Below are 20,778 nucleotides of genomic sequence, written 5' to 3'. Positions count from 1 at the left end.
CTGTCTCTGCGGCAGCACCAGCTCTATACTGCCTCAGGGGGACCCCACACCGGGCCCCCCCTTCCGCATATAGCCCCACCGCTATCCTTCCTTTAAATCCTGGGGGGTCCGGTTCAGATCCGACCCCCTCCCGGACTTATGCGCCGGCCTGGAGCCCTTCTGGGCATCAGGCATCTAATTTAGGCCCTGGCTTCGGCCTAGCTGAAGCTGCCGCCTCCTCTCCGCCTCCCGGATGACAAATATGACACTCTACAGTGTCATAGAGGGGGCGGATCGAGACAGGGCGCGTTTTTACACAGCTTAGCTGCCTTTTTCTCAGCTCTCCGCCCCCTTCTCCCCCTGCCTCTTCTCCTCAGCGGCCATTTCTACTGCAGCAAGGATTAACCCTGCATCTCCCGGTCAGCAGGACCAGGACCAGGCCAGCCAATCTCCGGGGGGCACAGGACTGTGGCTCTTTGCGCTGGACCTAGGAGCAAACTGGTGGGGTAAGATCACAGCTGGGTTTTTTACTCGGTTGTGAATCCATATTCCCTATAAGGCGCCCCTATAGGTTCCTCTGCAGCATAGCCAGCCCTTTTGCACTATGTGCACTATACCGGGCTCCGAGTCCAAGAGAACCGGGTAGGACTGCTATTATGCATCCTGCACAGCCTGCAGGACCGCTCTCCCAGTGGCAGCACTGCCAGGACTGCATCCAGACTACTGCATCAAAGCCCCAAGAAGCCCCTGCCAATGCTTCGGTGTCTAATGCCACGCCGGAATGGGTTTCTCAGAGTTCGCTATCTATGACACAGTCTATAGATAACCAAACCTCTACATTGCTTCAGGCTCTGCAGAGTCATGCCTCGGCTATGACCGTTACCCAGCAAAGGGAGAGCTTGACTCAGGAACAGAACGACCCTGGCACATCCACGTCTAGGTCAGGACTCAAGCGGACCCATAGGTCAAGTCCATCTGCGTCATCCCATAGCACACGGTCATCCCCTCTAGGGAGAGACACCGTAGTCCCAGGTCATCTAGACCGTCCTCTTTCAGGGGCAGACAATGCAGATCTCCGCAATCCCCGACCAGAGGAGGCCTCCTCCCCAGCTCACCCAGCAGGGGACGCCTCAGTGATACACAGGATTTAGAAGGCATCGGTGACTCCGACTCAGACAAGGAAACGGAGGGGTCCCTGATCCGAATCCCCCCTAGCAATACAGCGCTAGTTGAGAACATAATCTCTTCCATCCATCGGGTGCTGGACATTTCTAATCTGCCACCAGAGGCCCCAGAACACAAGATTTCCCTTGAAGGACCTCTGAAGCCGCCTAAGGTTTTCTCTAACCACCAGAGTTTAAAGCGATCCTTAAAAAGCAGCTCTCATGAGAAAAAATTTGCTAATCGCAAATATCTGGAGGCAAGGTACGTTTTCCCACAGAAGGATACCAAGGAATGGACAGATCCACCCGAAGTGGACCCCCCAGTCTCTAAACTAGTAGCACAGACCCTCTTTTCATTGCAGATAGCTCAACCCACAGGAACGCAGCAGACCGGCAGGCAGAACATATGGCTCGTTCAATTTTCAAGGCGGCAGGGGCCTCCCTGGCTCTCACGTTCACTTCAGTTTGGGCTGCCAAGGCCATCCTGGCTTGGGCTAAAAATTTACAAGCTGGCCTCCAAGCATCTGCTCCTGAGCTGTCGGACCAAGCGGTTCAAATAGCAGTTGTAGCAGATTACATGCTTCATGCAGCTCTGGATTCAGCAAGGGGCGTAGCAGGGATAGCATCAAACGCCATCACGATTCGGCGTATCCTCTGGCTACGGAATGGAAAGCGGACGCGGCCTCAAAGAAGTCCCTCACGCACCTCCTGTATCTCACTGGGTGACTTTTCGGTGAAAAGTTGGACACAATGATATCCAATCCCTCAACTGAAACTTACACGCACTTACAAGAAGTGTAACAAACCCGATTCCGATCCTTTCGGAATTCCTCGGGCTGGTCCGTCTCGTGTCCAGCACAAAATCGTAACAGTTCCCCACGCTGGGACAACTCACGGTCGATGCAAAGGTCGGACAAGACCTGGCAGTTAAAAGCTGGCCAGTCAAAGCCCAAAGGAGGAAAACCTCAGACCTTTTCCTCCTCATGACTCACGGACCCCGGAAGACATCCCACCTGTAGTTGGCTGACTTTGCTCTTTCAGCAAGTCTGAATGCCTACTACAGAAGACAGGTGGGCCAGGGAACTAGTGTCTTCTGGATACAAGATAAGAGTTCAACTTCCAACCCACCGAACCGATTCTTCCTCTGTTCCCCCAAAACCGCCAGCCAATTCCTGTGCCTTTCACCAAGCGGTTTCCTCGCTTCTTCAAGCAGGAGTCATAGTACCAGTTCCCACGGCCGGGCGCTTCCGAGGGTTCTACTTCAATCTATTCGTAGTTCCCAAGAAAGGACGCAGCGTAAGGCCCATACTGGACCTGAACTCAACTCAACAAATTGTACGGGTTTGTCACTTCCGCTGGAGTCCCTTCGGTCCATCTTTGCATCCATGGAGAAGGGAGAATATCTCGCCTTCATAGATATACAAGACGCATACCTGCATATACCGATTGCACCTGCCCATCAGAGATTTCTCAGGTTCGCAATCGACCAGGACCACTACCAGTTCGTGGCTCTCCCTTTCGGACTTGCCACGGCTCCCAGAGTGTTTACCAAAGTCATGGCAGCCACCATGGACATCCTGCACTCCAGAGGCATAGTAGTTGTTCCATACTTGGACCTTCAAGGACTGCGAGCTCAGCGTCTCAATCGCAATCGACACTCTTGAGTCGCATGGGCTGGTCAGTCAACCTACAAAAGTCATCACCAACCCCGAGTCAGTCTCTGACATTCCTGGGAATGCTATTCAATACCTCCAGGGGTCTAGTGCTCCTTCCCAAGGATAAGACACTGCCTCTCTGCCTAGGAGTTCGCACCCTCCTCCGCAAACCCCCTTGATCTCTCCGGTTTGCCATGAGAGTCCTCGGCAGGATGGGGGCAGCAATAGAAGCGGTCCCAATTGCCCAGTTTCACCTCAGGACTCTCCAACTAGCCATTTCCAAGTCCTGGGACAGGAATCCCTTTTCTCTCGACAGGGAGTTCCAGCTAACGTAGTCAACCAGGAGGTCCCTGCACTGGTGGCTCAAGCCAACCTCGCTAGCAAAGGGGAAATCCTTTCTCACAGGTCAATGGAAGGTTCTGACCACCGATGCGAGCCTGACGGGTTGGGGTGCGGTGCACCTACACCACAGGGCACAGGGCAAGTGGTCCCCAGTGGAAGCGACCATGCCCATCAACATCCTGGAAATTCGTGCCATCCTCCTTGCATTGAGGGCCTTCCATCACTTACTGGCAGCCTCTCACATCAGAATACAGTCGGACAATGCCATGGCATATGTGAACCACTAAGGGGGGACCCGCAGCACCCAGGCGATGCGAGAAGTGTCACACATCCTCCACTGGGCGGTCCACATTCCAGGTGTGGACAACTGGGAAGCAGACTTCCTCAGCCAACAAGGAATAGACTCGGGAGAGTAGTCTCTCCATCCTGAAATTTTTTACCAGATCTGCCATGGACCTAATGGCATCCTACTTCAATGCCAAGGTATCCAACTTCATGGCCAGAACACACGATCCGCGGTCGCTCAGAGCAGACGCTCTGGTTCAGGACTGGACCCAGTTCCAGCTTCTGTACATTTTTCCACCTCTCCCCCTGATATCCAGAGTGATGAGGAAGATCAAGCAAGAGGGAGTTCCAACCATCCTAATCGCACCGGTCTGGCCCAGACGTACATGGTACGCCGACATCGTACAACTTACAGCAGACGCCCCCTGGCGCCTCCCCGACCGCTTGGATCTTCTATCAAAAGGCCCGTTCTACCACCAGAACTCAGGGGCCCTCAATTTGACGGCGTGGCCCTTGAAACCTGGGTTCTAACCCAGGCAGGGTTCTCGCTGGACATTATTAGGACCATGATCAGGGCACGGAAGCCAGCCTCTGACAAGATGTATTACCGTACCTGGAAAGCTTTCTTTACCTGGTGCGAATCTCGTGGCCAGATCCCACTCCCTTATTCCCTACCCAAAGTACTTGGTTTTCTCCAATCCGGTCTGGAGGCCAGGCTGTCCCTGGGCTCGCTTAAGAGCCAGGTGTCAGCCCTCTCAGTGCTTTTTCAAAGGCGCATTGCTACCAAGCCGCAAGTAAGGACATTGCTTCAGGGGGTTCCCGATTGGTTTCCCCCCTACAGACGACCACTAGAAACGTGGGACCTTAACCTGGTCCTGACAGCATTGCAGGAACCACCCTTCGAACCCCTTAAGGAGGTCCCGCTCCACCTTCTCCCCCAGAAGGTGGTTTTCCTGGTGGCAATCACCTCGCTACGCAGGGTGTCTGAACTGACAGCACTCTCCTGCAGATGGCCCTTCGTGGCCTTTCACCAGGACAAGGTAGTTCTTCGTACGGTCCCATCCTTCCTTCCGAAGGTTGTGTCCGACTTCCACCCCAATGAGGAAATTTCACTACCATCAAATTTGTCCGGTCCCGGTTCATAGAGTGGAGAAGGCTCTGCATACGCTTGACCTCGTCAGGGTATTGCGTATATACGTGTCTAGGACTGCGTCCTTCCGGACGTCTGATTCTCTTTTCCTCCTTCCGGAAGGCGGCCACAAGGGTCTGCCAGCTCCCAAAGCTACCCTTGCCAGGTGGATCAAATCCACCATACAAGAGGCCTACCGCCTTAAGAATTCTCCTCTTCCAGCCGGTATCACGGCACACTCTACACGGGCGGTAGGGGCCTCCTGGGCCATTCGGCACCAGGCTTCGGCACAACAAGTGTGTAAGGCAGCCACTTGGACTAGCCTACGCACGTTTACTAAACACTACAGGGTTCATACCCAGTCCTCAGCGGACGCTAGCCTGGGTAGATGTGTACTGCAGGCGGCGGTGCCCTAAGTATAGGGGCCTGTCTGCACAATATTCGTCCATTGCTTCCCACCCAGGGACTGCTTTAGGACGTCCCATGGTCCTGTGTCCCCCAATGAGGCGACAGAGTAAAGGAGATTTTTGTGTACTCACCGTAAAATCTCTTTCTCTTAGCCTCTAATTGGGGGACACAGCTCCCACCCTGTTGCCCTTTCCGGGCCGTTGTAACTGAGTTCTCATATTGTTTTCTTGAGCTCGTACATAGTTGCCTTCTTACAGGCATAATTGTTATTCATGTTACATAGTTGCCTTCTTACAGGCATAATTATGTTATTCATGTTACATAGTTGCCTTCTTACAGGCATAATTATGTTATTCATGTTATGTTCCTCCTACTGCTTTTGCAGAAAACTGGAGAAGGCTGATGCCGTCCAGGGGTGTATACTGCAGAGGAGGAGCCACAGTTAACCTTTTTCAGATTATGTATAGTGTCGCCTCCTAGTGGACAGCAGCATAACACCCATGGTCCTGTGTCCCCCAATTAGAGGCTAAGAGAAAGAGATTTTACGGTGAGTACACAAAAATCTCCTTTTTTCTTTTGACGATATGGAAGAACTAATTTCCATGGTGACGGGGACCATGGGGGTGGAGGAGGAGGTAACAAGCCACTCCGTTCAGGATGATATGTTTGGGGTGGTTAAAACCCAGGGCCCCGAAGGGGTTCCCTATACATGAAAACATTGAAAATCTTGTCCTTCATGAATGGGGCCTACCTGAGAAAGGTTTGAGTGTCCCGTGAGAAGTGAAGAATCGTTTCCCTCTTGATGGGGACTGTTCTTTATGGGAAATATCTAACGTAGATGTACAGGTGTCCAGCGTAACCAAAAAGACGGCTCTTCCCTTTGAAGATTCCTCTCAGCTCAAAGATCCTATGGATCAGAAAATTGAGTACTTAAGGAAATCCTGGTACACATCCACTAATCTACTAAAAACAAATGTGGCCTCAACATGTGTTGCCAGATCTCTATTTCTCTGGCTACGTACTTTAGAGAATCACTTTTCTCAGGGGCCATCAAGGGAAGAGATACTAAACTCTCTACCACTTCTTCAGAAGGCAACGGGGTTCCTTGCGGATGCTTCTGCTGAGTCTGTACGGGTAGCCGCTAGGTCTGCAGTTCTCTCCAATTCAGCTAGGAGAGCTCTATGGCTCCAAGTCCAAACTGTGTGGTATTCCTTTTCAGGGACTTTATATGTTTGGACCAGCCCTTGATGAAATCTTAGACAAGGCTACAGATAAAAACTAAGCTCTTCCGGAGCAGAGAAGCTCTAGGAAACGCTGTTTTCCTCCCTCCCGTGAGCAGGCTCCCCAGAGCAGGCTCCCCAGGGGTAAAGGTAAATCAGGTCGGTGGAGCTACCCCAAAGGGAGTAAAACCAGGAACATCCTTGTCTTCCAACACCAGCAGACCCCTGAGAAGCAATTACTGCTCTCCGGTCGGGGGCCGACTCTCGGGCTTTCTCTCCCATTGCCAGGCCATCACCACAAATCAGTGGGTCCTGCGTACCATACAGGAAGGCCTGAGGTTTGAATTTGAGAGTCCTCCTCCTCACCGTTTGACAATTACCGCCCTATAGTCTCCACACCTTCGAGAATCCCCGATTTCAGATCTTCACGGTCTGCTCCAGGTAGGAGTAATTTCCCAGGTACCATATCAGGAAATGGGAGAGGGTCACCTATTTTTGGTAAAAAAAAAAAAAAAGCCCTCTGGGAGACACCGGATCATCATAAACCTGAAACGCCTAAATCAGGTGATCAAATATCGAAGATTCAAAATGGAATCAATCAGATAAGCAATCCCAAAAAAGGGGATAAAATTAAGCACACCAGTAGCGCTTCAGAAACTGTGAATCCTGCAGCGGATACAAATACAGTGTCACCCTTCTGTATTAGTAGCTATAAACAGGTATATATATAAAAATAATCCGCGCTGGGTTCTCCAGTTTTGTGACCACTAAATACCTCCAAAAACAATAAATATTTGCACCTTTTATATGACTTTAAAAAACTATTAAAAAATAAGTTTGTGCTATGTTTTAAAATAGCTCCACCGTGGAGCACGACATTACCATAAGGAAATTCTGAGCGAGATAATAAAGTGATTTTTTACCTGGTGCGGTATAGTCGATAATGTCCACAGTTCCCTTTAGTCGGTCTTTGTAAAAGTCCAAATGTGGAAAAATGCGGCTTCAGTGGAGTTTTTTTTCCTCTTTTGCTTTCACGTGAGCGGGCTCCAGGCAGTGCCCCGGCCGGCGGCAAACAGCCCTATGCTCGCTCACTGCTAGTAGCGACTATGCGCTGTTGTGCAGCTCTCGGTTCTCTGCCTCTGCAGGACCTTGCGTGACGTCACGGTCATGTGATTGCTCACATGACTTGCTACAGATAGCACGATGGACCAATTTCCTACTAGTTTCGGAATAGGACGTATTCCTTCATCATTCCTGAGCCCTGGAGCCCGCTCACGTGAAAGCAAAAGAGGAAAAAAAACTCCACTGAAGCCGCATTTTTCCACATTTGGACTTTTACAAAGACCGACTAAAGGGAACTGTGGACATTGTCGACTATACCGCACCAGATAAAAAATCACTTTATTATCTCGCTCAGAATTTCCTTATGGTAATGTCGTGCTCAACGGTGGAGCTATTTTAAAACATAGCACAAACTTATTTTTTAATAGTTTTTTAAAGTCATATAAAAGGTGCAAATATTTATTGTTTTTGGAGGTATTTAGTGGTCACAAAACTGGAGAACCCAGCGCGGATTATTTTTATATATATACCAGATAAGCAATCCCGCCTATTGGTCAAGACTGGGTAATGGCTACGGTAGATCTGAAGGACGCATATTATCATGTGTCGATACATCCCGACAACAGGAACTTTTCAGATTTGCAGTGGCCCAAGACCATAGAGTCAGCCATTATCAATTCAATGTCCTACCTTTCGGAGTCTCGTCAGCTCCACAGGTTTTTCCCAAGATCATATCAGAAGCAGTGATCTTCATCCGACAACAGGGGATCTGTATCATCCCGTATCTGGACGATTTTCTTATTGTCGTTCCATCCATTCCTCGTCTGAATCTGGATTTGACGAAGGTCGTGGATATCCTGAGATCCCTGGGGTGGATTCCGAACTTGGGGAAGTCGGATCTCTATCCATCTTCGAGAAAAAAATTCTTAGGAGTTCTTCTGTCCTTCTAAGGCTACGTTCACATTTGCGTTGTGCGCCGCAGCGTCGGCGCCGCAGCGCACAACGCAAACAAAAACGCAGCAAAACGCATGCACAACGCTGCGTTTTGCGCCGCATGCGTCGTTTTTTTCATTGAATTTGGACGCAGCAAAAATGCAACTTGCTGCGTCCTCTGCGCCCCGACGCGGGCGCCGCAGCGACGCATGCGGCGCAAAACGCAAGTGCGCCGCATGTCCATGCGCCCCCATGTTAAATATAGGGGCGCATGACGCATGCGGCGCCGCTGCGGCGCCCGACGCTGCGGCGCTGGCCGCAAATGTGAACGTAGCCTTACCCAGGAACCGTCATCTCGACCTCGTCCAGAGGATTTCCAGATTCAGGAATCAGAGGACCCGACCTTAAGAGACTCTGTCAATGCTGGGCTTGTTAATGTCATACATCCAAGCAGTCTCCTGGGCCCAGGCCCACACAAGAGTCCTTCAGTCCCACATCCTGATGCATTCGAAAGGACGCCAGAATGCATTAACCAGGAGGATTGCTCTCCTTAGTCACGTAAAATCCTCCCTTACATGGTGGCTGAATTCCCAAAACCTTCAACAGGGAGTCAGCTGGGATCGACTTCCTCTGAAGTTGCTCACAACGGATGCAAGCCAGAGAGGCTGGGGCACGCCGCAGTAACAGGTTCCCACTTTCAGGGGTTGTGGCCGCCAAACATCAGTTCCAGCTCCTCAAATCTGAGGGAACTAAAAGCGGTGGAGGAGGCGCTAAAAGCCGCTTCTATCCTCATCCAAGGTCACCATGTACGTGTAATGTCCAACAACACGACTACAGTGGCCTACCTCCGACACCAGGGAGGCACGAAATACACCAGCCTGAAATTAACCGCTGCAAGGATTTTTTCCTGGGCAGAAAAACACCTCCTATCCATCACAGCAGTGCAAATAAAGGGATCAGACAATGCCCAAGTGGACTTCCTCAGCAGGAGAGATTTCCATCCTGGGAAGTGGTCTCTAAACCAAGAGGTATTCCTATTCCTGGTCCAAAGGTGTGAAAGCCCCAACGTGGATCTGTTTGCAAACAGTCAGAACACGAAGTCGAGCACTTTCTTCTCCCTCAACCCGTCAAGCGAAGCGCAAGGACTGGATGCCTTCTCCCATCCTTGGAAGTTTGCTCTGGCATACGCCTTCCCGCCAATTCCTATGTTACCCAGAACACTATAAAAAATCCAGGCATATCGAGTCACAACAATTCTGGTGGCACGGATGTGGCCAGGATGAAGCTGGTACGGCGCATTGACAGACCTGTCTCTAGAGGGCCCGATACTTCTGCCCCAGATAGTTGACCTTCTTCAGCAGGGACCCCTGCTACAACCAGACTTACACATGTTGAAACTGGCGGCCTGGTTACTGAGGCCGAGATTCTGAGAGCCAGAGGTCTCTGATGATGTAATTCAGACCCTACAAAAAAGTAGGAAACCAATAACCAACGCCATCTATGGCAAGGTTTGGAAAAAAAATTCATCCTGGTGTATCCCAAACAAACCCGATCCGTTCCATCCCAATATGGCACAGATCTTAGAATTTCTTCAGAAGGGACTGGTTCTAGGACTCTCACCTAGTACCCTAAAGGTTCACGTGTCGGCACTTAGTTCCTTCTTTGATCAGGATTTAGCAAGCCACCATTGGGTTAGATGTTTCATGACATCTGCAACTAGTGTTGAGGGAGGATTTAAAGTGATCCTTCACGGTTAACCCAGTGATTTCCAAATTAATATATAAGGTGTTGCCGGCAACTGAAAATGACCAGACGGAGACGTGTGTCTCTGTATGGGGGATCGAGCAGATCTCTGGCCCCCGTTTATTCTGTATGACTTTATCATAGTCATAGAAATTACACTTCAACCAATCAGCATAAGAACACGCTCACGGTTCTTAGCCTATAAGAATGCAGGAACAATCTGTGCGTCAAAGTTTTGTAGAACAATACACCCTCAGTCTCATGTTCTACCGAGGTTGCAACAATCAAGGTCTCATCAAAATCTCATAACAACAACAAAATGGAGTCGAAAAGCACAAAATGGAGATTCTTTCTTAATTTCTTCCTTCACACTAGGATTCACCCTAGGCTCCATGTCCAGATCCCTCCTTGGGATTTGAACCTTGTCCTGAATAGTCTGACCGGGGGACTCCTTTGAACCCTTATCAACCATCAGCTTAAAAATCCGGACCCTTAAGACAGTCTTCCTAGTAGCAATCACTACCGCTAGGTGTATAGGAGAGCTGCAGGCCTGGTCAGTACAGGAGCCATACTTAACCATCACCATGGATAATCCTTAAGGTAGACCCTTCCTTTATGCCTAAGGTGGCCTCGGATTTCCACAGAAGTCAGGATATCGTTTTACCCTCATTCTGTCCAAATCCCTCTAATCCGAAGGAAGAAGCCTTTCACACCCTGGATGTCCGCAGGGTGGTCATTTTCTACCTCCAACAGATGTAAAGTTGGAGGGATAGACCAAAACCTATTCGTCCAGTTGACAGGACGGAATAAAGACAAAAAAGCAGCTAAAAGTACGATCGTTAACTGGATCAAACAAGCCATTTGTCTAGCATATTCATCCCAGAAGCTTGCACTCCCGGCATCGCTGAAAGCCCACTCCTCCCGTTCAGTTTCAAATTCCTGGGCAGAGAGAGGGAACGCATCATCTGAGCAGATATTCAGAGCCGCCCCCTGGTCGTCAGTCCATACATTCACCAGGCACTACAGACTAAATTTCAATAGGGACCTATCGTTTGGCAGTCGCGTTCTGCAGGCAGTTGTCCCTCCCTAAGAAATTAGCTGTTGGCATTACTCCGATACTGCTGTCGTGGAAGGTGACTGGAGAAAATAGAATTAGTCTTACCGGTAATTCGGTTTCTAGGAACCTTCCACGACAGCACTAATTTCCCTCCCTATCTGATATTCCTATTGGATGATTCCTGCACTTAAGTGGTAACTATACATGCTACTGTGTCCAGAAAAAACACTGGTGGTTGCAGGAAGGGGAGGGGTATTTAACCTCTTTATTTCCTGTCCCCTATTAGGGACACATTCACACAGAGCATTAAGTTGAGTGCAAGGTTTTCTTTGTCTATTAGTGCGGGGAGACATCCTCAGATACTGCTGTCGTGGAAGGTTCCTAGAAACCGAATTACCGGTAAGACTAATTCTATTTTCAACCCGCAGCGTCCAGATGTTACAGCATAGTGGAGGGGATTTTATGAAATACCGTCTCCACTATGCGTGTGAACACGCATCCGGCGGCCCTGCGTTTCCGGACATGCGACGCGTCTTTTTAGAACGCAGCATGTCTGTTTACCTTGCGGCAACACTCCGGCGCCACAGGGTCCTATGTATGGGGTGCGGCGATTCCTGATGTGTGCAATGAACACATCCGGAATCGCCACGCGTACAGAAGGGGGCGGCGCTTTGGGCGGAGCGTGTTTTCCGCTCCGTCCAAAGCGCCGTGAATCCGAACAGTAGACACGCACCTTTAGGCATTTGATCTCAGTATAGCTGGGTAATGGGACACAGTTCATGAGCAGTCTTCTCACCTAGTGTATTTTTGCATTTTTTTTTTTATTTTTTTTTATTCAGATCAGCAATGCAGCGAGAGTAACTCGGACGCCTGCCAGCATTCGGTCTCTGAGAAGAAGAGCCTGTTCACTGATGATCTGCATAAACTGGTGGATGACTGGGCAAAGGAGAACGTAGGCAGCTTACATCAGAAACCCAGCCTGAATCAGATCAAACTGAACCAGAACCGCCCAGAGACAGACTGCTGGAATCGGGTTCATGAGGTGAGAGGACAAAAACTGTAAATTATGATTTTAAGGCTTTGCAGCTAGTAAATTAAAGCTGTACTAGTATTTAAACATTGAAGAGACAAAATTGATTGCATTACTGCCTTGGAAAATAACCTAACAAAAAACAAGGTACTTCACGCATGAATGGGCTCGGGTGATTTGGCCAATCAGCCATCGACAAGGCGTACCCCCTCTGTTGGGACCCTCTCCCGGGCTAAAAGCCTACAATTATATAATATTATATAATCTCATCCTATCTAGTGATGAGCGAGTGTACTCGTTGCTCGGGTGACCTCCGCGTATTTGTTATTGCTCGGAGATATAGTTTTCATCGCCTCAGTTGTATGATTTACGGCTTCCAGATACGCTGAATACATTTGAGGAATGCCTGTTTGTTAGGGAATTCTCACATGTATTCAGCTTATCTGGAAGCCGTAAATCATGCAACTGAGGCGATAAAAACTATATCTCTGAGCAATAACAAATACTCTGAGGTCACCCGAGCAACGAGTATACTCGTTCATCACTAATCCTATCACAAAAAACTGGAGAACTCTATTTAACATAATACATGATTCTTTATTAGTACAATAATTTAAAAAATTACAGGGGTTACAAGGTAGCACATGATGAGATAACACGTACACTCTGGTAATGAGGCAGTTTCAATTCATTAAACAGTACAGTCTTTAATATATAAATAATACTATGTCGCCATGTCGCATATATAAAAACTTCAGAGGGTATTCCCATCAAAAAAATGTTTTTATAGAAGAATTACACTGTGAGAGGGGAATGCATTTATAAATCTGCTTATGCAGAACAGAGGGAAATGTCCAATAGAGAAAGAAAGGTTAGTATATTTCTTTTCAATTCATATAGGTGAACAAATTACACTAAGAACTACAATTAGTTATGTTATATATTTATTAAACCATTATTTAGCAATAAACGATGAAATGGTATCCCATAGCCACCTATGTCTAAACAACTCCCACCTGGACCTCTAAAGAAATTCCCTCTGTGTGTTGCAAAAAGCTGCCAGGCACTAGTCAATTCTTAATGGCAAAGTAATATATCAAAAGTGCATAAGAAAAACATTTTAAAAGTGCAAACAGTGCATGTATAAATGCTTCAATAGTGCAGGGCAGTCTCCCAACAAGACACACAGACAATTCAGACGAAGATATTCATTACCACTAGTTCAGTACTGGTGGACCACGTGCAGGGACCCCTTATCCTGGCAGGAAGGATCAAGCTTGTGATGTTAGTCATGGTCACAACAGAGAAGGTACACCTTGTCGATGGCTGATGGGCTCACATAAATTGACCAATTTATGCGCTAGGTACCTTCATTTTTGTACTTATTTTCTACAGCAGTAATTCACTTCCAATTTCATATATTCAATGTTTACATACTATAGCGTTTGAGTGCAGCTTTAATTTGCTAGTTACATATAGTGTGGCTCTCTTTGCTTGCACCTGTTAACATTTGTCTTTCTGCTTTGATTTTAAGGCTTTGTGCCTTCATTTATTATTTTTTCATGGAAAGTTAGGATTTCCTGATCATCAGGACCTGATGTATACCTCCGATGGAAGATTACGACTACATGTACATACTGCAGCAAATTTCACGTATAGGCATTTTTTTTTTTTTTAAAAGCTACAATGAGCTCACTTCAGATATGTTTTTTTTAAATCAGATAATTTACTCTGTCGCCTCATTGGGGGACACAGGACCATGGGTGTTATGCTGCTGTCCACTAGGAGGCGACACTATGCATAATCTGAAAAAGATTAACTCTGGCTCCTCCTCTGCAGTATACACCCCTGGACGGCGTCAGCCTTCTCCAGTTTTTGCTTAGTGTCGCATAGGAGGCACACCTAAAAGATTTTTACTCCGTTTTTTCCGACGGGATTACAGATGAAGAAAAGAGGGTCTCCTGTGAGACTCCCGGCATGGCTCCTTCCTCGGCCCCCTATTATGGGGTGCCCAGTTGAAGTAGAGATGGCTATTCCCCATGTTGCTCCTTCCCCAGTCCCTCGGGTGCTGGTTCGAAGTCGAGACCCCCCTCCTCCTCCCCCAATTCCTTTTGGTTTCTGGGTTGAGGTCGAGGCGAGGATAAAGGCCCCTGAAGGTGTGACAACAGCACCCTCCCTAATCCCCCTCTGGGGGTATTAGGTTGAGACACCTCAGGTAGGGCCTGGACAGGCAGCATTCTACAGCTCCCATCAATCAGCCAGCACACTGCGCCTGCATCCAGGGACCCCAGCCCAGCTGTGGGCTCCTGTTGGGGCCAGAGGGAGTGTAGGCAGGCATGGCACAGACAGACACAGGGCTCCCTGCACCCTGTCTCTGCGGCAGCACCAGCTCTATACTGCCTCAGGGAGACCCCAACCGGGCTCCCCCTTCCACTCATAGCCCCACCGCCATCCTGCCTTTAAATCCGAGGGGGTCCGGTTCAGATCCGACCCCCTCCCGGACTTTCGCGACGGCCTGGAGCCCTTCTGGGACTCAGGCATCTAATTTAGGCCCCGGCTTCAGCCTAGCTGAAGCCGCCGCCTCCTGTCCGCCCCCGGATGACAAATATGACACTCTATAGTGTCATAAAGGGGGTGGATCGAGACAGGGCGCGTTTTTACACACCCTTGTTGCCTTTTTCCAGCTCTCCGCCCCCTTCTCCCCCTTCCTCTCCTTCTCAGCAGCCATTTTCTGCTGCAGATTAACCCTGCATCTCCCGGTCTGCAGGACCAGGACCAGGCAGCCAGTCTCCGGGGGGGGGGGGGGGCACAGGACTGTGGATCTTCGGCGCTGGACCTAGGGGCACACTGGTGGGGTAAGATCACAGCTGGGTTTTTTACTTAGCTGTGAATCCATATTACCTATAAGGCTCCCCTATAGGTTTCTCTACCCCTGTAAGGTCCTCTGCTGGCAGCCCTTCTGCACTCTGTGCACTATGCTGGGCTCAAGGTCCAAGAGAATCATGCAGAACTGCTATTAAGCATTCTGCACAGCCTGCGGGACCGCTCTCCCCAGTGGCAGCACGTACCCGCATTGCCAGAACTGTATACAAACTAATGTCAGAGCCCCAAGAAGCCCCTGCCAATGCCTGTGTCTAATGCCACGCCGGAAGGGGTCACTCAGAGGTCGCAATCTATGACGCAGTCTATAAATAACCTAACCTCCACATTGCTTCAGGCTCTGCAGGGTCATGCCTCGGCTATGACCGTTACCCAGCAAAGGGAGAGCTTGACTCAGGAACAAGATAACCCTGGCACATCCACGTCTAGGTCAGGACGCAAGCGGACCCACAGTCCATCTACGTCATCCCATAGCAGTCGGTCATCCCCCTCTAGGGAGAGTCACCGTAGCTCCAGGTCATCTAGACCGTCCCATTCCAGGGACCGACAATGCAGATCTCCGCAATCCCCGACCAGATTAGGCCTCCTCCCCAGCTCACTCAGCAGGGGACGCCTCAGTGATACACAGGATTCAGAAGGCATCTGCGACTCTGACTCAGGCAGGGAAACGGAGGGGACCTGATCCCAATCCCTCCTAGCAATACAGCGCTAGTTGAGGACATAATCTCTTCCATCCATCGGGTGCTGGACATTTCTGATCCGCCACCAGAGGCCCCAGAACATAAGATTTCCTTTGAAGGACCTCTGAAGCCGCCTAAGGTTTTCTCTAACCACCCAGAGTTTAAGGCGATCCTTGAAAAGCAGCTTTCACAGCCTGAGAAAAAATTCGCTAATCGCAAATATCTGGAGGCGAGGTACCCCTTCCCACAGAAGGACACCAAGGAATGGACAGATCCACCTGAAGTGGACCCCCCAGTCTCTAGGCTAGCAGCACAGATCCTCCTTTCACTGCCAGATAGCTCAATCCTCAGGGACGCAGCAGACCGGCAGGTAGAACGCATGGCTCGTTCAATTTTCGAGGCAGCAGGGGCATCCCTGGCTCCTGCGTTCGCCTCAGTTTGGGCTGCCAAGGCCATTCTGGCCTGGGCAAAAGAAAAAAAAAATTTACAAGCTCTCCAAGCATCTGCTCCTGAGCTGTCGGACCAAGCGGTTCAAATAGCAGTTGTAGCAGACTACATGCTTCAAGCAGCTCTGGATTCAGCAAGGGGAGTAGCGGGGATAGCATCAAACGCCATCACAATTCGGCGTATCCTCTGGCTGCGGGAATGGAAAGCGGACGCAGCCTCAAAGAAGTCCCTCACGCACCTCCCCTACCTCAGTGGGCATCTTTTTGGTGAACAGTTGGACACAATGATATCCAACGCTACCGGGGGTAAGAGTACTTCTCTTCCCCAACTCAGACCTAAACGCACTTACAAGAAGCGTAACCAAACTCGATTCCGATCCTTTCGGAATTCCTCGGGCTGGTCCGTCTCGCCTCCAGCACAAAATCGTAACCGTTCCCCACGCAGGGACAGCTCACGATCGACGCAAAGGTCGGACAAGACCTGGCAGTCAAAAGCATGCCAGCCTAAGCCCAGAGGAGGAAAATCTCAGACTTCTTCTTCATCATGACTCACGGACTCCGGAAGACACCACACCAGTAGGCGGCCGACTTTTTTGCTCGTTCATCAAGTCTGGCTTCCTATTACAGAAGACAGGTGGGTCAGGGAACTAGTGTCTTCCGGATACAAAATAGACTTCACCTCCAACCCACCGGACCGATTCTTCCTCTCTGTCCCCCCAAAACCGCCAGCCAAGGCTCGTGCCTACCACCAAGCGGTCTCCTCGCTTTTTCTAGCAGGAGTCATAGTACCGGTCCCCACGACCGACCGCTTCCGAGGGTTCTACTCCAATCTGTTCGTAGTTCCCAAGTAAGGAGGCAGCGTACGGCCCATACTAGACCTAAAACAGCTCAACAAATATGTACGGGTCCGTCACTTCCGCATGGAGTCCCTTCGGTCCATCATTGCGTCCATGGAGAAGGGAGAATATCTCGCCTCCATAGACATACAAGACGCATACCTGCATATACCCATTGCACCTGCCCATCAGAGGTTTCTCAGGTTCGCAATAGGCCAGGACCACTACCAATTCGTGGCTCTCCCTTTTTGGACTCGCCACGGCTCCCAGAGTGTTCACCAAAGTCATGGCAGCCACCATGGACGTCCTGCACTCCAGAGGCATAGTAGTCGTTCCATACCTGGACGATCTACTCATCAAGGCTCCCACCTTCAAGGACTGCGAGCTCAGCGTCTCAATCACAACCGATACTCTGTCGCATGGGCTGGTTAATCAACCTACAAAAGTCATCACCAACCCCGAGTCATGTCCCTGACCTTCCTGGGAATGCTATTCAACACCTCCAGGGGTCTAGTGCTCCTTCCCAAGGACAAGGCACTATCTCTCCGCCTAGGAGTTCGCACCCTCCTCCGTAAACTCCCTCTATCTCCGGTTTGCCATGAGAGTCCTCGGCAAGATGGGGGCAGCAATAGAAGCTGTCCCATTTGCCCAATTTCACCTCAGGCCTCTCCAACTAGCCATTCTCAAGTCCTGGGACAGGAATCCCTTTTCTCTCGACAGGGAGTTCCGGCTAACGTCGTCAACTAGGAGGTCCCTGCACTGGTGGCTCAAGCCAACCTCGCTAGCAAAGGGGAAATCCCTTCTCGCAGGTCAATGGAAGGTTCTCACCACCGACGCGAGCATGACGGGTTGGGGTGCGGTGCACCTACACCACAGGGCACAGGGCAGGTGGTCCCCAGTGGAAGCGACCACGCCCATCAACATCCTGGAAATTCGTGCCATCCTCCTGGCATTGAGGGCCTTCCGTCACTTACTGGCAGCCTCTCACATCAGAATACAGTCGGACAATGCCAAGGCCATGGCATATGTGAATCACCAAGGGGGGACCCGCAGTACCCAGGCTATGCGAGAAGTGTCACACATCCTCCGCTGGGCGGAGGACACAGGGTCGGTTCTTTCGGCGGTCCACATTCAAGGTGTGGACAACTGGGAAGCAGACTTCCTCAGCCGACAAGGAATAGACTCGGGAGAGTGGTCTCTCCATCCCAAAATTTTTTGCCAGATCTGCCATCGCTGGGGGACCCCGGATGTGGACCTAATGGCATCCCACTTCAATGCCAAGGTCTCCAACTTCATGGTCCGAACACACGATCCGCGGTCGCTTGGAGCAGACGCTCTGGTTCAGGACTGGACCCAGTTCCAGCTTCTGTATATTTTAACACCTCTCCCCCTGATATCCAGAGTGGTGAGGAAGATCAAACAAGAGGGAGTTCCAACCTTCCTAATTGCTCCGGCTGGCCCAGACGTACATGGTACGCCGACATCGTACAACTTACAGCAGACGCCCCCTGGCGTCGCCCCGACCGCCACGATCTTCTATCACAAGGCCCATTCTACCACCAGAACTCAGGGGCTCTCAATTTGACGGCGTGACCCTTGAGACCTGGGTTCTAACCCAGGCAGGGCTCTCGCCGGACGTCATTGGAACCATGATCAGGGCACGGAAGCCAGCCTCTGCCAAGATTTATTACCGTACCTGGAAAGCTTTCTTTACCTGGTGCGAATCTCGTGGCCAGATCCCACTCCCTTATTCCCTACCCAAAGTACTTGGTTTTCTCCAATCCGGTCTGGAGGCCAGGCTGTCCCTGGGCTCGCTTTAAGAGCCAGGTATCAGCCCTCTCAGTGCTTTTTCAGAGGCGCATTGCTACCAAGCCGCAAGTAAGGACATTGCTTCAGGGGGTTCCCGATTGGTTCCCACCTACAGACGACCACTAGAAACGTGGGACCTCAACCTGGTCCTGACAGCATTGCAGGAACCACCCTTCGAACCCCTTGAGGTCCCGCTCCGCCTTCTCTCCCAGAAGGTGGTTTTCCTGGTGGCAATCCCCTCGCTACGCAGGGTGTCTGAACTGACAGCACTCTCCTGCAGTCGGCCCTTCCTGGCTTTTCACCAGGACAAGGTAGCTCTTCGTACGGTGCCATCCTTCCTTCCTAAGGTTGTGTCCAACTTCCACCTCAATGAGGAAATTTCACTACCATCCCTTTGTCCGGTTCCGGTTCATAGAGTGGAGAAGGCTCTGCATACGCTTGACCTCGTCAGGGCATTGCGTATATACCTGTCTAGGACTGCGTCCTTCCGGAGGTCTGATTTTCTTTTCCTCCTTCCGGAAGGCGGCCACAAGCGTCTGCCAGCTTCCAAAGCTACCCTTGCCAGGTGGATCAAATCCACCATACAAGAGGCCTACCGCCTTAAGAATTCTCCTCTTCCAGCCGGTATTACGGCACACTCTACACAGGCGGTAGGGGCCTCCTGGGCCATTCGGCACAACAAGTGTGTAAGGCGGCCACTTGGACTAGCCTACGCACGTTTACTAAACACTACAGGGTTCATACCCAGTCCTCAGCGGACGCGAGCCTGGGTAGATGTGTCCTGCAGGCGGCAGTGCCCTAAGTATAGGGGCCTGTCTGCACAATATTCGTCCATTGCTTCCCACCCAGGGACTGCTTTAGGACGTCCCATGGTCCTGTGGCCCCCAATGAGGCGACAGAGTAAAGGAGATTTTTGTGTACTCACCGTAAAATCTTTCTCTTAGCCTCTAATTGGGGGACACAGCTCCCGCCCTTTTCGGGCTGTTGTTACTGTTGAGTTCTCATATTGTTCTTTGAGCTCGTACATAGTGGCCTTCTTATAGGCATGTCTATATTATTCATGTTACGTTCCTCCTACTGCTTTTGCACAAAACTGGAGAAGGCTGACGCCGTCCAGGGGTGTATACTGCAGAGGAGGAGCCACAGTTAATCTTTTTCAAATTATGCATAGTGTCGCCTCCTAGTGGACAGCAGCATAACACCCATGGTCCTGTGTCCCCCAATTAGAGGCTAAGAGAGATTTTACGGTGAGTACACAAAAATCTCCTTTTCATTAACAATATTCAAATTGACAACTACACACAGTTGTCAGCAAAGGAGAATAGACATGTTTACAAACATTTTGAAAGAATCCTCCAGTTCCCCTCCCTCCCTCCTCCCTTAACCCCTTAACGACCGCCGATACGCCTTTTAACGGCGGCCGCTAAGGGTACTTTAACCACAGCGCCGTTAATTAACGGCGCTGTGGAAAAAGTGAATAGCGCCCCCCAGAGTTGGATTTTCTCTGGGGTCTCGGTTGCCGAGGGTAGCCGAGACCCCAGAGAACATGATTCGGGGGGTTTTTACCGACCCCTGAGTTGCGATCGCCGGTAATTAACCGTTTACCGGCGGTCGCAACAAAAAAAACGCGATTTGCCATTTAATTTCTCTGTCCGATGTGATTGCACATCGGAGGACAGAGAAATAGGGTCCCCAATGGCCCCCCGATAGCCCCCCAATACTCACCTATCTCCCCCGGTGCTCCTCGTGGCTCCCGATGGGCGCCGCCATCTTTTTCCGGGGAAAAAATGGCGGGCGCAGTGCGCCCGCCACCCGGCCCCTGGAAGATCTTTGGGGTCTCGGCTGCCGGGGGTAGCCAAGACCCCAAAGAACATGATCGGGGTCGATTTTTACCGACCCCTGTTTTGCGATCGCTGGTACTTAACTGTTAACCGGCGACCGAAAAAAAAAAAAAAGCGATCTGTAATTCTCTGTCCTCTGATGTGATCGCACATCAGAGGGTAGAGAAATAGGGGAATTCGGTGACCCTATCATACTTACCGGTGTCCCTGGGTCCTCCTGCGTCTCCTCCTGCCGGCCGGCTTCTTGCTCGGGAAAGAAAATGGCGGGCGCATGCGCAGT

The 20,778-nt window shown here is 50.4% G+C and overlaps 1 protein-coding gene across 4 annotated transcripts in view; it reads left to right on the top strand.

Annotated features, from left to right (window-relative positions):
* The window catches only part of WNK3 (WNK lysine deficient protein kinase 3), a 168,277-nt gene that overhangs the window by 109,547 nt on the left and 37,952 nt on the right, over window positions 1–20,778 (top strand). For all 4 annotated transcript variants that reach the window (XM_077283920.1, XM_077283921.1, XM_077283918.1 and 1 more), the window contains exon 23: window positions 11,816–12,018. In XM_077283920.1, the coding sequence (XP_077140035.1) occupies window positions 11,816–12,018 (203 nt within the window). The remainder of the gene's footprint in view (window positions 1–11,815; window positions 12,019–20,778) is intronic.

The sequence above is a fragment of the Ranitomeya variabilis genome, chromosome 2 (assembly GCF_051348905.1).
Source record: "Ranitomeya variabilis isolate aRanVar5 chromosome 2, aRanVar5.hap1, whole genome shotgun sequence".
NCBI lineage: Eukaryota > Metazoa > Chordata > Amphibia > Anura > Dendrobatidae > Ranitomeya > Ranitomeya variabilis.
This window is presented reverse-complemented; position numbering and strand designations above follow the sequence as displayed.